Source organism: Serinus canaria, chromosome 8 (genome assembly GCF_022539315.1).
Source record: "Serinus canaria isolate serCan28SL12 chromosome 8, serCan2020, whole genome shotgun sequence".
In the NCBI taxonomy this organism is placed as follows: Eukaryota; Metazoa; Chordata; class Aves; order Passeriformes; family Fringillidae; genus Serinus; species Serinus canaria.
The window spans coordinates 8334419-8350737 of record NC_066322.1 but is presented as its reverse complement, the minus strand read 5'-3'; the positions used below and the strand labels follow the sequence as shown (position 1 = coordinate 8350737).

The 16319-nt window shown below is 41.2% G+C and overlaps 1 protein-coding gene across 1 annotated transcript; it reads left to right on the top strand.

The window, feature by feature from the left end:
• The first annotated feature begins 69 nt into the window (after positions 1–69).
• Positions 70–14848, top strand: CMPK1 (cytidine/uridine monophosphate kinase 1). The gene is made up of 6 exons (XM_009088699.4): positions 70–457; positions 9181–9327; positions 10201–10353; positions 11846–11922; positions 12008–12104; positions 12581–14848. Exons 1-6 carry the CDS (start codon positions 383–385, stop codon positions 12620–12622), a joined length of 591 nt encoding a protein of 196 aa, XP_009086947.1. The 5' UTR covers positions 70–382; the 3' UTR covers positions 12623–14848.
• The last annotated feature ends 1471 nt before the right edge of the window (positions 14849–16319 follow it).

Sequence of the window (16319 nt, the reverse complement as noted above, 5' to 3'; positions counted from 1 at the left end):
GCGCTGACGCCAGGCCGGGCCGGGCCTGACCGGGCCATGCCATGCCGGAAAGGGCTGTGGCGGGGCGAGCAATGAACCGACACGCCCGGTCCCGCTGGAGCGCCGCGCCGACCTCGGCCTTCCCCAATCAGGGCCCGGGACCCTGAGTCTCCGCAGAGCCGCCGCTGCCAGCCCAGCGCCCACGTGCCCGCCCCGCCCCGCCCGAGACCCGGAAGCACTTTCCCTCCGCGGGGACAGAGCGGCGGCAGCGGTGCCACAGTCACAGCTCCGGTCACAGTCCTGGCCTCGGCCCCGCCGCTCCCCGCCCGCCCTTCGGCCGCCCCACGGCCGCCGCCTCGCCGCCGCTGTCCTGCTGCTGCAACGCCGCCGCCTCCTTCTCCTCATGAAGCCCGTCGTCGTCTTCGTCCTCGGCGGGCCCGGGGCGGGCAAGGGGACGCAGTGCGCTCGTATCGTGGAGGTGAGGTGCAGGGGGTGCGGGACTGCGCGGCCTGGCGACCCGCGGCGCCCCGGCCGCGGGGGGGCCTGGGAGTTGTAGGATCCCCCTGTGGGGTCCGGGACCCTCTTTGGGGTGGTCGCCTGGGGGTCATGTCCCACAGACGGGGGTGACGGGACCCCCATCTGCCTTTCGGTCTAGTCTCTTGTCGAGTCTCCATCTATTCCTCGCTTCTTCGATGTGATTAATATAAATAACTGACCCACATCTCCCCTTAAGTGGGTGAAGTGGTGGGGCAGCCCCCACTCCAGCCCCTCCGTTCCCCTTCCAGCCCTGTCAGGCCGCCAAGCATTTTCCCTTCTCCTGCCTTTTCCCTCAGCCCCGCGGGATCATACTCTACTGCTGGGTCTGCCTGCGCCGGCGTCCACCCTGGGGACACCACTGGGGTTTTTGCATCCACTCTGGGGACAGCCGCTGGTGGTCCGGGGGCTGCTCCGGTTTCGGCCGGGAGCACGGATTGCCGGCTGTGCCTTGGCCGAGGGGCAGCACAGCGGCCCGGCAGAATTGCCTGCTGCCCGGGCGGTGCTGCCTTGTCGGGCCAGTCCCGCAGCCCATCCCGAGTGGGTGGCTCCGTACACGTCTGCACGGCCACGTCGGTGGCGGCGGGGCTGCCACCCGGATGCTCAGGCAGCCGGAGCTGCGGAGAGGAGGTGAGGTGTCTGATAGCCATTGGGGATACGTGTGCTTCAAATGGATCAAGGTCCGTGTCTCCTGAGTCCTGTCCCATAAGTGCTACAGCTGGTGCAGCAGACGTTGTAGGGTGTTGGCTTTTTTACCCAGTGCCATCTCAATAAGTTGTGGAAGTAATATGTTAAAAATAGAAGAATTTTTTTTTTTCTGTGACACAATATGATAGAGGTCAAAGGATATCCTGATCCCATAGATCGTTCATCTTATTCCTTCTTTTTATAGAACCTAAGACTGACAGAATAATTTGACTAACCTTTCAAATTTTCAGTTTTCCAAATATATTTTTTCCAGCCTTTTGAGACAACAAATAAGTAAGAAAGAACGGTGGATGATACATGGTGTAGTAGTGTCCTTTTAAACACCAAAAACCGCTGGGATAATTACAGTGTATCCAGGTGGATAATTACAGAAGTAGTTAGGGATGAATGCTTCCAAACGTGTGTATGTTTGATTTGAAACAGCTCTTTTATCTTTTTTTTTCCTTTTGTTTAATTTTTTTTTTTTTTTTTACTGAGCAGTTGTATATACTTATTAAAAGTCATATAGGATCAAAGCTTATGCATGCCCTCACTGAAAGATATGACTAAGACCTGTGGTGATGCCCATGTTCTTGAATCTGTTGGTGGGGAAGAACCCCAAAACTCCTGGAACAGCCACGTTGTGTGTGTCCTCTGTTCTGGTGGTGCCCTGGGAGTGCTGTTACAGTTTATCCATGCTGCTGCTACATCACAGACATTGGAGTTGTATAACTAAGTGAAGTTGGTCCAGACTAAAAAATGCCGTTATGACTTAAGTTCTGAAGGATTTAAACCTCAAATTACAAACTTGCATTCGAACCAGCATATTCATTAAATTAAATTGTGGCATGGAAGGTTCACAGGGCTCATAAAGCCTTTTTGGTAAGGTCAAATTCAGCCCCTGGCACGTAGCAAACAAATGAGCTTAAACTATAGGGGAACCTTGTGGGCTGTCATTAATGGCTTTCAGCAAACCATGAGTGTAGCCTCAGGGCTGAAGTACCTTGTGTTTAGGAGGATAAATGCCTATGGCTGGATAGGCTGATATAATTGGATAAAGACCACTTTATTAGGAGGAGTTCAAATGAGCCATTGCTACTCAAATAGTACTTCCAGCTAGAAAGGAAAAAAGAAAAACCTTGCTTATGCAGTATTTATTTTCTTCTCTAAGCCTGGAAAGGGAAATCCAAATTCGAATAAATGCAAATTTCCTTTAATTCTGCTAATCCTGTTCACTACATGGAAAGAAGTTTATTGAAGTCAGTGAGCTGACAGTAGAAAACACTCAGACCTGTTGAATGCACAGGACAACTTCCTGCTGGCTCAGACACCTCCACGAGAGTCACTGGCTAAACTGGGAAGCAGAGAGGGTCTGAGGTAGTTTAAAGAACAGTTGGACTGATGCAAGTGTGCTGGAAAACTTTAGAAAAAGGGCACATGAACAGGGAAGTGTGGGTGAAACACAGCAGAGGTACTGGAGAGCAGCAGCTTTTCTAAGCACAAATCCTCACCATGGCCCCTGGCAGCCCCCAGAGAGCCCTGCTGCAGGCAAGTGAGCAGCCTGTGTGCAGTCAATGCTGCCTTTAGGTTGAAAGTGTATCTTTATTTGTGTTTTAAACCCAGCTGGCAGTTTGCCACAGAGAAAAGGAGACTGTAGCTGAGTAATAATAAACCTCATTCATCCTTGTTGTAAATGGATGGAATAATATTAGTTTACATTTGGAATGAATCTGACCCAGTATCTTACTGTAGAGCTTGAAGGTTGTGCAGAACAAAAAGTCAGTATGAGCTATAAATATATCTTGGTTGCTATTCATACTGGAGATTTGGGACAGAGCACATCACATGTGGAAGAAGTCTCATTTGGCTGAGGTGAGCTCTTGTATGAATTTAGCATCAAACTATTTTTATTAAATACCAGGGGTGTCTGTGTTTTGTAAAGGGGATATTATGTACTTAGTACCTGGGAACAATTTCTCAAAGAAGTTTTGTAATTTTTTTGCAGACTGTGCTTTACATTCCCAAAAAAAAGGAGATAGGTATCCCATGTTGTAGGTGAAATATGTATTTGTTAAGTACTAGTGTAAATCACAAATGCTGAACATATATATGCTGGAATCCCTAAATGTGGAGAAGGCATGTATGCATGCCAAATTTGGACACAAATGGAGAAATGTTTTGAGGGAAGAAGACCTAATAAGAAGTGGAAATGGGTATTGACACAATGTAAGAAAGGGAACAGTGGGTAAGTGATTAGGATTCTTTATCTCCACAGATAAGGTTGGATGAGACAGCTGAACCAGACTGGTTTTCTCCGATACGGGGGGAAGACTCGACTTCTGTGTGTTCCACAGACACAGAATTGTCAGGGAAATGCAAATGCAGCAGAACTGCTGCTGTTCTGGAGCAGTTCCTCCTATTTAGAGAGGGATGAAGCAGAATTCCCTCTTAAGTTCTTATCCTCTCCCTTCCAGCTCTGCAGATTAACTCCTGAAACCTTCCACAGCTTCGTTAGGTGGAGCTTGCCATCATCTGGGACTGTTGCGTAGCTGTCATATGAGGCAGAATATTTGAGCTGTAGTTGAATGATGTCATTTGAATGCAGGTTCTTGCAATAACCTTTGTGCTTTCCACAGTGTCTCTTCTGTGACTGTGAGATAAAGAAATGTGCTTTATTGCTGACATCTGAACTTTGCGTATAAAATCATTATAGTAAAGTCAAGGAAAAAAATGCATTCAGCAAATCTGCACAAAATATACTTTCTTGTGCTTAAATTTTAAATCCTTATAACCTCTGCTTGAGATGTAAAGCTCTTTGGTTGGTGAGAAGAATAATAACCAAATCATTTGTCTTTATTCCAAGCAAGATTTGAGTTGTACTTTTTTGTCTGTTTGTTTTGGCAAGGTGATCTGTAGAGATTTGGTCTATCCCAGGCATTGCTCTCTGTGTATCTAAAATATAATTCACCTCTTTCACAGCCCTATCCTGTATGTTTGTGGTTAAATCTAAAATTAATTCCACAAAGTGGGATGCTGAGCCTTCTCGTTTTCATAAGAGCATAAGTTGATATCCAAATGGAAAAAGCTGTTAAGTTGCTTTGGGATATATGATAAGGAGATTTCCTAGGGTGAAGGAAACAATGCAAAGAAGTATTCATTGTATCAAAAACCCTCCTCTGAAAGTAGCAGAGGATTTAGGTTTTGCTGTCATGTGTTAATTGTCTTCTAGAAGTCTGCTGAGATACAGTGTTAACTTCCTTGAAATAAAAACAGGGTTTAAATTGTTTGCTTTAAACTCAGCTTCTGAAATCTCTTTAATGAATGTCATGTATTAGTATTCTACTTAGCCTTAAGTTCTCATAGTTGATTTTTAGAATATAAATTTATATTTCTGAACTTTGGAGCTTTTTTAAAAAAACATGGTGTGTTTAAGTCTACCCCTTGAAGATTTATCCCTGAACATTTCCATTTTGCAGAACACCAGGCATGAAACTTTGGACTTTCCTGAAGTCCAACATACTAGGTGCCTTGAACTGAGTCAGTGCTCCTGAAGCACTGGGTGCTCTGTTTGTCCCCCTCTCCCTTGGAGGCACTGTCAGTGGATCTCCATTGTGTGTTTTGGTTTAATAATGTGGGGTAATGTTTGTTTGTATTTCCCAGAGACAAGAACATACTTCAAACTAAGAAAATGTCTTCCATTTTTAAATTGAAGTAAGCAGACAGAAGGCTATTACTGCATTGTAGCCTGTACCCCAAAGGTTTAATTCCATGTGCTAGTAGGGCAGAAAAAAACTTTCTAGGCTAAAAAACCCCTGAAGGCTGCAGGCTTTGCACAGTTGTGTTTTTTACTTTTACTAGTTCTTGAATGGTGTCTAGCAAATTTTGCTTGTTTATTAAGGTTGCCCAAGATATGACAGGTCAGAACTAGGGCAATAAAAGTTTGTATTTTATTTGTTTAAATCTTAAGCCCTTTGACTTTCATTTTCAAACTAACAATGATAAGCCAAGATATGAGTCAAGGTCAGAGCAGTAATTTGTGTTTCTCTTGCTTCTTGGCTTCTGCTCTCTTAAGGAAGTCTCAAGCTGTGTGTTTAGCGGGGAGATTTGTTGCAGGACCACCAGGGCTGAATCAGAAATAAACCCCGTGTCTCTCGGAAGGGACTGTGGAAGGAGTCATCCTGTCACCTCTGATCCTTCCTGACTGCCCGAGATTGCTGGACACACTCCGCCTGGTTCCAGCCTGATGTGACTCATGGATTTCCATTTCTATGCATCTGTTTGTTGTATTTAATGAAAACAAAGCGTGTTCTGTCTGCAGAGTGAAAGTTGCAAATCCCGGCTGGCAGAAGGAAGCTGGAAGGGCTGGAGGACAGGGGAGGGAAGGGCATCCCAGGGAGGCTGCAGTCTCGGGTTGGAATTTGGAGATGTAGAGCTCACAGCTTGTGTGTCCCAGTTTGTCCTGCTGTGACTGACCAGGCAGAGGCAAACAGCAAGTGATATTCTGATCTGTCCTATCCAGGGATTTATGGAAACTTGAGCTCGCCTTACTATTTCACTAGGATTTTTTTAAAAATAATTTTTGTTTTATTTTTTAAGCAAAAGAGGAGAATGTCTTGAGTGGTGTTGAAGACAGCACTTTTTCATTTGCAGTTGATTTTTGTAAGTTATATTTGGTGACCCATACTTCAAAAAAATGGTTTAAAAAATAGTGAGAACTTGTGTGCTAAATAGATGTGGTGTTCACACTGCTCTTGCCAGTTTTAGTCAAGGTGTTTGGGGCACAAATTTTTCTTTTATTTTAGATGAGAGGAAACCCTCAACAAGTGTCCTGAACTGGAGCAAATCATCAGAGCACCAGGAGCTTGCACTACTTGTATAGTAATGAGAACTTTTGTAATAATAACTTACCAATTTAATCTTTTTTTCTTCTTCTAGATCATACCAGTCTGACAGCATAGCAGAAAGCATTATCTCTGAAATACATTTTGGATTAGTTAATTCTATATTTTCCTTTTTCTTCTGTGTAATACCAAAATCTCTCCCAATTTTAAGTGCTTGGCATCCTAGTATTTTAAAATTTATTTTGGACCTAATTTTTTTTCAAGTCATCCTTTCAGTCTGGCATTATATGCCTAGTAAGAGCTGCTTTTTCATGATTTGGCAGCCACAGTCCTGCTCCCTTTTTGATTGCGGAGAAGGCAGGAGTGGCAATGAGTCACACTCTGGGGATTGCATCAAGATGTGCTTGGCACTGCTGGGAAGTCTTGCTGCCACAAGGCAAGCTTGTCCAGACCTGAGTGTTTGACCCATGTTTTGTGCTGTTACATCACAGTCTCTTCTGCGAGCCCTTGGTGCTGCAATGATTTGCTGCAGCTCAGGACACTTGCTGAGGGTTTCTAGGACCTAAAATGAAAGAAAACTTTGTGCCCTAAATGTCTTGATTAGAACTGGCAAGGGTAGCACGAGCTCCACATCTCTGAAGCCTTCTGTGTGTGGAGCAGCAGCCAAGCCATTCTCCCCCCTTGTTTGCATTGTTTAAACCCGCGTGTTTTCTTTGGCTCTTGGCTCAGCACAGCTCACAAATAGATGTTTTGCCCCTGAAGGAGAGGTTTGTTTTTCTTATTGCCTAGTTAAGCCATTCTGAGGGTTAGTCTTAAATATAATTTATTATTATCTCAAACAAGTCTATTTTTACAAAAGCACTTTAAAACACCTCTGTCTTTTGCTTTTCAGTTCAGCTGCTAAAAACTACTTTAGTTTGCTCTTGCAAAAGACGAAGAATTCAAAAAATTTTCTGACTCAATTTCATTTTCATGCATGAAAAGGGAAATGCCAAGGAAAATTAAATGGTTTGGTAATCCTCTAAAACCTAAGGGATTATATTTTCCTCCTGTTTTCTTCTTTGTAGAAACCTGATGTTAAAAAATATTCATTCTATAACTTTAGCAAGAAGAACTGCATGTTAATTTAGCATTCAGCAGAATAATGTTTCTTGCTTATAAGGAACAATTTATTCTGGTTTGTGGCTTCTGTAGGTTATAAATATTTAGATTTGCAATTAGTTAGGCATATCCAAATGCAATGTACATTAAAGCAAGAGTACAGTGAGCTTACAGAGGATGTCTGTGAAGCTTTTCCTTCACACTTACTTACAGCAAAATCTTGCTTCTGTTTTTTGCCAACTGTGTACAGTTTTGGAGATTTAAGTAATTATATCCCTTCTTAAATTATGACTATGGCAGAACTAACTTTCCATGCTTTTGTGGGTAAAATTGGAAAGCAACTGAAATGTTTTAAAGTCACTTAGTGGGTTGTGTAATGTTTCTGTTGTACTTAGTTCAGTAGCCAAGTTTTAAATCCAAAGTTCACAGCCTCACCAAATGTGTAGTCACATTATTATGCTTCTCAGGCACCTTGTTTGAAATTTGCTTTGGATGTTGCTGCAGCCAAACTGATAACCCTGGAAGTTTTTGCTGCTGCTTTTGTTTTGTCTAAAAACTTTCAGATGAGAATGTATGTGTGTGCTGTGATTTGGATGTATACCTTAGGTAATACCAAGGAGATGTATTTATTGCCTGTTTTGATGGACTTGTATTTGGTCGAGGAGCATAGTGCACTTTGTTTTCTTGCAGGGTTAAATGAGCAGTGAGAAAATGATTATTTGTAACCATGCATTTATCTTTGGTAGGATTGTATTTGTGTGCTTGCCTTAGATATCTATTTACAATGATAAATGCCTGAGAAATTAATGTCTAATAAATACTTCCATCAGTATTTTTCATAAGTGGCTATTTTTGCTGTAGTTTGAGGTGAAAGAGCAATGATGTGTGCTGTTTTCCTGCACAGTGCTATCATATTGATGGATCTGAATCTGATCTCTCTGCTCTCTGTTTATTCTGTGTGCTGTGACAGAGGGTGGAACCAGTGTAGCTATTGACCTTCTTCTGCCACATCATCCTTAGAGAAGTCACTGCTTTTCTCCAAGGGCTGCTTTCTGTGGTCATGTCAGGGAAGGAGGTAGAAGGGTAGGAGGACTGTGCAGCTGCTCTGTTGTAGGTGATTTCACCAAGGTAGGGGAGGAACTGGTGCCAGAACCACAACATAAACATAGGGATTTCTGACTTAGCCTGTGCTTGGGACATTCCTCCAGCTCCAAAGGACCTGCAATCACCCTATGTGTTTTCTTTCAGTAATTAAACAAAAATCCTGTCTTGTTTCCAAATATAACAAAATTGCTTTTGAAAATGGTACAGAAATACCTGACCAAAGCCTTGTTGAGCATTTTACCCAAGGATGTCCAGTTCTGGGCCCTCATCTCAAAAAGACAATAGGGTGTTGGAGTGTGTCCAGAGAAGGGTAATGGAGCTGGGGAAGGATCTGGAGAGTGAGTCCTGTGAGCAGCAGCTAAGGGAGCTGGGGGGTTTTAGCCTGAAGAAAAGGAGGCTTAGGGAAAACCTTGTCATTCACAACTCCCTGAAAGGAGTTTGTACTAAGATAAGAGTCAGCCTGTTCTCCCAGGCAGCCAGCAACAGGACAAGAGGAAACAGCCTCAAGGTGCAGCAGGGGAGGTTCAGGTTGGACATGTGGAAGAATTTCTTCACTGATATGATTGTCAGACACTGGAACAGGGAGGTGGTGGAGTCACCATTCATGTAAGCATTCAAGAAACCGACTGCATGTGGAACTTAAAGCTTTGGTGTAGTTGTCACTATGGTGTTTGGTCGAAGGCTGGACTTGATGATTTTGCAGGTCTTTTCCACCCTTAGTGACTCTGATTCTTACTCTGTGTGTTGTGTGCAGAATGTGCTCTACTGTGGGATTGCACAGTGAAGATGGAACACATCTGTCGCTAGCAAGATGCTGTTCCCTGGGTTTTTATGTTGCAATGCAAGGGTCAACAGGGCTGACACTGCTGGCTCATGTTGGGTTTGCACAAATGCTCTGACTGAAGGAAGCCTGTGTTTGCTTTGTCTGTTGCAGAAGTATGGCTACACTCACCTTTCTGCCGGTGACCTTCTCCGGGACGAGCGGAAAAGGCCAGGCTCCCAATATGGAGAACTCATTGAGAACTACATTAAGGAGGGGGAGATCGTGCCAGTTGAAATAACAATCAGCTTGCTGAAGAGGGTAAGGAAAAGGCTATTTCCTTGCAGGGTCACTGCTGCAGAGTAAGCAACAAAGCAGTGGCTGTGTTCTGGCAGAACTGCTTTTCCTCCCGTGTGAGCGATATGAATGGGCAGACAGGGAGCTGCTTCTCTCAGCAATCACTTGTGATTCTTTCTGACTGTTGGAGAGCAGATAGCCTCTCATACCTGAGGATCTGTGAAAATTGGTTATTTTTATTTTCCTTTATTTGTTAGTAGCTCTAGGAAAAGCAGTGAAACTGTATTTCTTATTTCCTCTGCACTAGCTTTTGGACCTCTTGGTCCATTCAGTCATATTTGATTGGAGGTCAGAGGCCTTAAAGGCACTAAGATTTTTAAGTTTTGTCAAAATAGATAGTCAGGTGAAGGAGATGAGCACCTACTGATGTTCTTGGGAATGGAAAAGCTCCAGCCTCTATTGGATGTCCATGAAAACAATGGGAGTATCTCCTTTAAGTCAAAAAGAAGCTGCTGTTCATGGCACTAAATTTATCTGGGGCTTTTCCCTTCAAATTGACTTTAGATCAGGGATGTTCTGATGTCTTATTGTATAAAGACACTTCCCAGTATCTTGTAGAAAATAAGCTTTAAAGCTGGGATTTATTACGAGATTTGTTTGTTATGAGATTTTTGAGCTTTGTGAAATAATTGATTCAATTTGAACAATAGTTATGTTGGTGCATCAGTGAATTAACCAGCATGCATTGAAAGTGAAACAAAAGCACATTTTGTAAATCTGCAATAATCCTAAAATAAGTGCTTCTCAACTTACTATGTCAACATCTTGGGGGTAAATTAATAAGTAGATAAATCAGCATATGTGCAGGAGATTATGAATTGAATTATCTTTTATCAGGCTATGGATCAAACAATGGCTGCCAATTCCCAGAAGAACAAGTTTTTGATTGATGGATTTCCCAGGAATGAAGATAATCTTCAAGGCTGGAATAAGACTATGGATGGAAAAGCGGATGTTTCCTTTGTTCTCTTCTTTGATTGTGACAATGAGGTAATGAAGTGTGTAATTCTGTAACTTCCTTTCTTGCAACATTGTGGGAATCATTCAAGAAGAACAATTAAACTCTGACAGGGAGAATGCACTAATGTAAGAGTAGAAGGAAAACTTGGCCTGGGTGTTTGAAGGCTTTTTTGCCAACTTGTTTTAGCAGATGAAAAGCTGCCTGTTTATTGAATTAGACAGCTAATGATGATTGGTGTAATCATATGTGAATAAACTATATTGAGGAAGTACTTCAGGCAACTGCATTCTTAAAGAAAATTTATCAAAACTTTAAATATGTTTTACAAAATTATTTGGTTACTTTTCAGAAAATATTACTCTGTTTACTATTTGTAATTTGTTGTTTAGTCCAAAATTAACTTGGTGCAATGTCTGCTTTAATTCTGAGTGTAGCAGCAATCTTTTTTTTCATAGTTATGAGCTGTGCTATAGGATAGTCAGTAATCAACATTTTATTCAGCAAGTCATTAAATTACAAGGGCATTTTGACAGTGATGCATTACATTCATTTAACAAGTGCTGTGATGTGCTGTCTTTTTAATTTGTCAGTGCCCTTGAACATAAAAACTGTTATGAATATCCCAGCACCTTAAGCTGACTTTTTTCCTGTTACCCCTTTCCCCAACTTCCTGAGATTTGGTCTTTTTTTTTTTTTTTTAACTTATTTACAATCATTTTGTAATCTTAAAGAGCACATGAGGGATTACTATTTTTCTGCTAAAACCTTAAATAAGACTAAATTAATTTTTTCACTTTGCGGGGCGTTAATTTTGTGATTCCAGTTTTTTGCTAGATCTAAAAATACACATTGCTTAATGATCTTTACTATGATTGTACTGTATAGGAAAAATAATTTTTAACCCTTTTCCTCTTGCATGAATTGGATAAATGTAAATGTTCATGGAGTGTACATGTGTCAGCTTTGCTTATTTAACTAAAGGTTTAAAAAACTTAGTTCATTGGGGCACTTCTAGCTATGATTACTTCTTTATTTTTTACTTAGATTTTGAAGTCTTCATTATAGCAATGTCAGGTAAGAACATTTTAACTGACAGTAACTTATTATTGTCAGTCTGCCTTGCAAAATTCTTGAGAGAACATACAGTGACTTTCCTTTAGTGCAAACATATATTAATAGTCCCATTTTACATGCTGCTTTTCAGAAAGCCTGAACACATCCTTGAAAATCAGGTAATTCTCTTTTTTAATGTCTCAGGTTGGGGATCCAGTCAAATCACAGAGCTTGGTGCTGCTTTTACTTCCTCTGGTCCCAGTCCCATTTTCATAAACTGGATTGTAAACCATCATCCTTCTCTAGAAGACACTAACTTCCCATGTGACTTGTGGTTACATCCACCAGATCTGGGCTGTATTTTGTGTGCCAGGCCAATTTAGATTTCCAGGATTTTTGTTAGTTCTTGCTCTCAGGATGGCAGCTGGTGTTCCTGGCTGTAGTCATCCTTCTGATGTTTTTTTGTAGATCTGTATTGGCCGCTGTCTTGAGAGAGGCAAGAGCAGCGGTAGGAGCGATGATAACCGGGAGAGCCTGGAGAAGAGGTACTGTCTTCAAAACTTTTCTGGTCCCTTCTCTTTATATTTTTCTATGTAATGTGGATTTTTTTCTTCCTGTGCTTTCTCTTAGAATTCATACGTATCTGCAGTCTACTAAGCCTATCATAGATTTGTATGAGAGAATGGGAAAAGTCAGAAAAGTGGATGCCTCTAAATCTGTTGATGAAGTAAGTATTTATGCCAAAATATGGGGATGACAGGGTGGCAGGGTGCATATTTTTGGCATTCTTCTGAGATGTGTGTGTGTGTGTGTGATTAGCTTGCTAATTAAGCACTGATGTTATTACTCAGGGATGTTGTGGAGCTCTTGATTTGACTCTTGAAGGACCGAGTAAGATGCGAATAACTTGAGGAAATTGATCTGTTCTGCTTGAGTGTGAGCTGGACTAAACACATTTCCAGTGTTTCTGTGTTTAACAGGGTCTTGCCTTCTACATTTTCAGGAGCTTTTGTTCTTCTCAAGTAGTCTTGCTCTTCTGTCTGCTTCCCAAAATTGATGCCAGTCTCACTATTAAAGGATTACTGTGAATGTTCTAAAAAAACCTATATATTTTTGAAAGTACTGTCAAATACTGTTTAAGTTGGCTTAACTTGGAGTAACTATTTGATTAATGCTTCATAAAATTCTTCTTTATCTTTTTAGGTTTTTGAAAATGTTGTACAAATTTTCGACAAAGAAGGCTAATTCCCAGCTTGAAACTCCATTTAAACTTGTGCTTGAATCTTGCTTGAATAGCTGCTACTGCAGTCCACTCTTTGTAATTATTTTAAAAGATTTTTTATTTTTTTTTCACATATCTAATGATGATTGGTAAAACAGTTGATTAGAAATGGATCTGTTTTTTAAATAGGAAATCATTTATTGTGGCTATAGTATTCAAGTTTCAGGGTTCTCCATTAATGCAAGTTCAGTTACTCACATGGCAGAAACACAGTTAATACATCTTTCTGAACAAACTGTTATATTCTGTCACAGTTCTGTGCCTGTCATGGGCAGTCCTTCTTCCTTATTGCTGTACACCTACTTTCTTTTTAAAGATCAACTGAACAGCATTAATCAATGAAGGACCCATGTACCTTGGGTTTTTTTGGATGCTTGGACCAAATTTAGCAGGGTTTTTTTTTATTTGAAGTATAATTTTGCCCAAAATTCCCTTAATATCCTGAGACCTGAATTCTCTAAGTCAATCTGCAGTTAGTGTGAGAATCTGTTTTAGCAGTTGCCAAGAAACTATGAAATATGCTTTTCAGGAAATACAAACTACTTTATGGAAAGTGGTGCTTCCTTATGACTCTGGATGTAAACTGTCTTGCAAGTTTTTGGATGACATGGCCCTGGATTTTTCCTTGTTTTCATTTGCAAAAGATTAAGAAAGTCAGTTTATTTCAATACTCATTTATCTTAAATGATAGTTTTGTTCTTAACTACAGCATAGTCTTCACAAGATGGCAAAGTTCTTAAAAAGTGTACAGTAGGCAAAATCTGACAGTTGTCTTTTGTAACAAGTGGAAGGGTTTTTCTTTATTATTATTGAAATACTGTGTTACCAAATGCTTTAAGGTTTGTTACCTGGGGAAATATTTTTATGGTTAAACTAGTAAATATGTTTCCCTAAAAATGTGTAATTTTAATAGCTGTTTGTTTGAGAAGTTTGTAAGTTATTGCACTTTTGTAACAATGTGGTCAGCTGAGGGGAAGATAATTGCAGGAAAAAGTTTCATTCCCTGAAACAGAGTCCTGCTTCCCCATGTTCTCTTGAATAAGCCAAGTGCAGTCAGCAGGATGAGCTGGGAACGGGTTGAAACAACCTGGTTGAAATGTTTGCACAGATGTGGTGCAATTTTGTCTTTTGTCTAAGCTTTCCTGTCCCCTATGTAGTATGGTCTGGAGGGGCCCAACCATGCATTCCTTTTGTGCCCTAAGCTTCCACTGATGGCATGAAGATGAGAATGTTAACTGATTTTAGTGCTAGAGTGGTTGTTCCTATGTTAGCTGACACTCTAATTGGTTTGTGACATGCTAATTACACAGAATTGCAATTTGGAAATCTTGATGCTCAGCTTTTCTTTATTCATGACTTTCTCTATTTAGGAGAAGGTTTAAATTAAGCTTAGTTTTTAATTAGAATCAGATGTGTTGGTCCTCATCTTGCAGTCAGATTTGTATTTTCATGAATTCTCATCTCGCTGAGGTTGTTGAGGCTCCTGGACTGGGCAAGAGATGGGTGCAGAACCAAGGGTAAACTGCAGTAGCTTTTCCAGTCTGGTAGGAGTTCAGGCAATGGACTGGCCACAAATTGCTGTTTACTACTGCTGAATATATGGACCATGACTGCTTTTGTGAGTGTGGGAGGCCAGTGCTCTCACTTTATGAATTTCTCATTTAAAAAAATAAAAGAAGAAAACCTGGGATTTAACTCTTCCTGTATAAGTATGCTGACATGGATAGGATCCAGCAAAACTGCATGTTTTAATATGAAGGTTAGAATCAGGGTTTTTAAAAAAATACTTCAAACTGGGCTCTTTAATCCAATTAGAGAGATTTCAGTATCTCTTGCTTCTAAGTTACTGGTTTTTACAACTTCTGTTCAGAATTTTCTCTCATCATACATTTTTCTGTGTATTTAAGTGCTGAAACAAAAAACCAACCTCTGAAGCAAGTTTTAGAAAAACACCCAACAATCTTTTGGCAGTATTGAATTTGGAGTGGATTGTAATGTGTCTGTGCAAGGACTAGATTTTTGTGATTTTATTTATTGAAGATGCCATTAAATGTGTTACCACTTCTTTCAAGATGGACTTATGAATGAAATAAAAATTAAAGGCAATATGCGAATGTGTTGTGTCCATTTAGCAGCAAAACTGTATAAAGAATTTGAGGAGATCCAATAAACTTTGTTCTGTGGCTTAATGAGTGCTTGCCTTACAGTTATCTGACATAAAGGATATTTTTCAAATATATTCATCTATATAAAGTAAGTATTCATTAGAATTAAATACCTCACGTGGCCACATGCACAGGTATGTGTATAAAAGTTGAGTTTTCACCATCAAAACTGAAGTCCTGAAGATCCTTTTAGGCACAGGAGAAGATCAAGCCATTGCCTGTGGCACTGATACCTTTTCTTGATTATACAGGTTTATCAAATGACTCTATTCATATAGTTGTGCAGTGATAATTCATTTGGCACATGTGTGAACGAAAAGTGACTTGGAGGGGTGTAGGAAACACAAACCTATTGTGCACCTGCTGTTGGAGACATTTTTGGCCTGGATTTCTCATGATTCCTTGTTCAATCAGCAGCTGATCCCGACTGCCATTCTGCTGGCTCTGCAGCACATGTGTACGTGCTATATCCAGGCTATTCTTAAAGGAGATTTGCACAGCATAATAGTCTCTAGAAAAGAAACTGAGAGGTTGCCAGGCTCATTCTAAAATAGCCCATTTTATGTAAAAGTCTGTTACAAAAGAGGTTGTTTTGTCAAGTGTAGCTTCCCGTTAAACAATTTGTTGAATTTAAAATCATAGAATCATTTGGGTTGGAAAAGACCTCTAAGGCAGATCATCCCTTCCAGCTTGAAACTTTACACTGGAAATATTTGCAGACATGGTCTGAAAGGGGTGGAGAAAAGCAGATTTTTCAGTAGTGCTAGGTACCTTTCTGCTGGTAAATCTGCAGAAACTTTTGCTGAAACCTCACCCTGGAGCTGTAGCATCTCCTCAGGGATGGACTAAAAGGGGCAAAGCTGCCCATTGGATTTGTACCTTTCAGACAGAGATTTTGAGTTCAATCTCCCAATTTGGGCAGAGGAGCAAGCAGAGAAGACCATAAACACACACTTGAGGATTGCCTCAGTGTAAGATATCCCCCACTAGAAACAATTTGACCTTAATATGAAGAGCTGGCTCATGAGGGAGTTCCAAGTTCTTGTGGAAAATTCTGTCTTACAGCAGTGGGGACATGTGTGTGCTGCTGCCCAGGCTGAGCTGGGGAGAAGGGGAGAGTTAAATGGAAAAACCACTCGGTTCAGAGCGGAGCTGCCAGCTGTCGTTACCGGCTGGCGGTTCCTGGCTGCCAGCATTCAGGAAAGTTGCAGCTTAGGGGATTACTTTGCTCCTCTGGTGTGAGCTTCAGGACCAGTTTGGTCCCTGTTGTGGCACAGATGTCTCTGAAGGCTATGACCTGAGACAGCTCTGCTGGCCTGCTCTGGGGGGCAACAGTTGGCTTCTTGGCACAAGCAGGTTATTTCTTCAAGCCGTGGTGCAGCAGGACCTGGAGACCCAGGGCTGTGCCCTTGCCACAGTCCAAACATCCCAGGGTTAATGAAAATTGTGGGACAATGTGAAGAGGATTTGCCTGATCAGGTAACAAATGAGACAA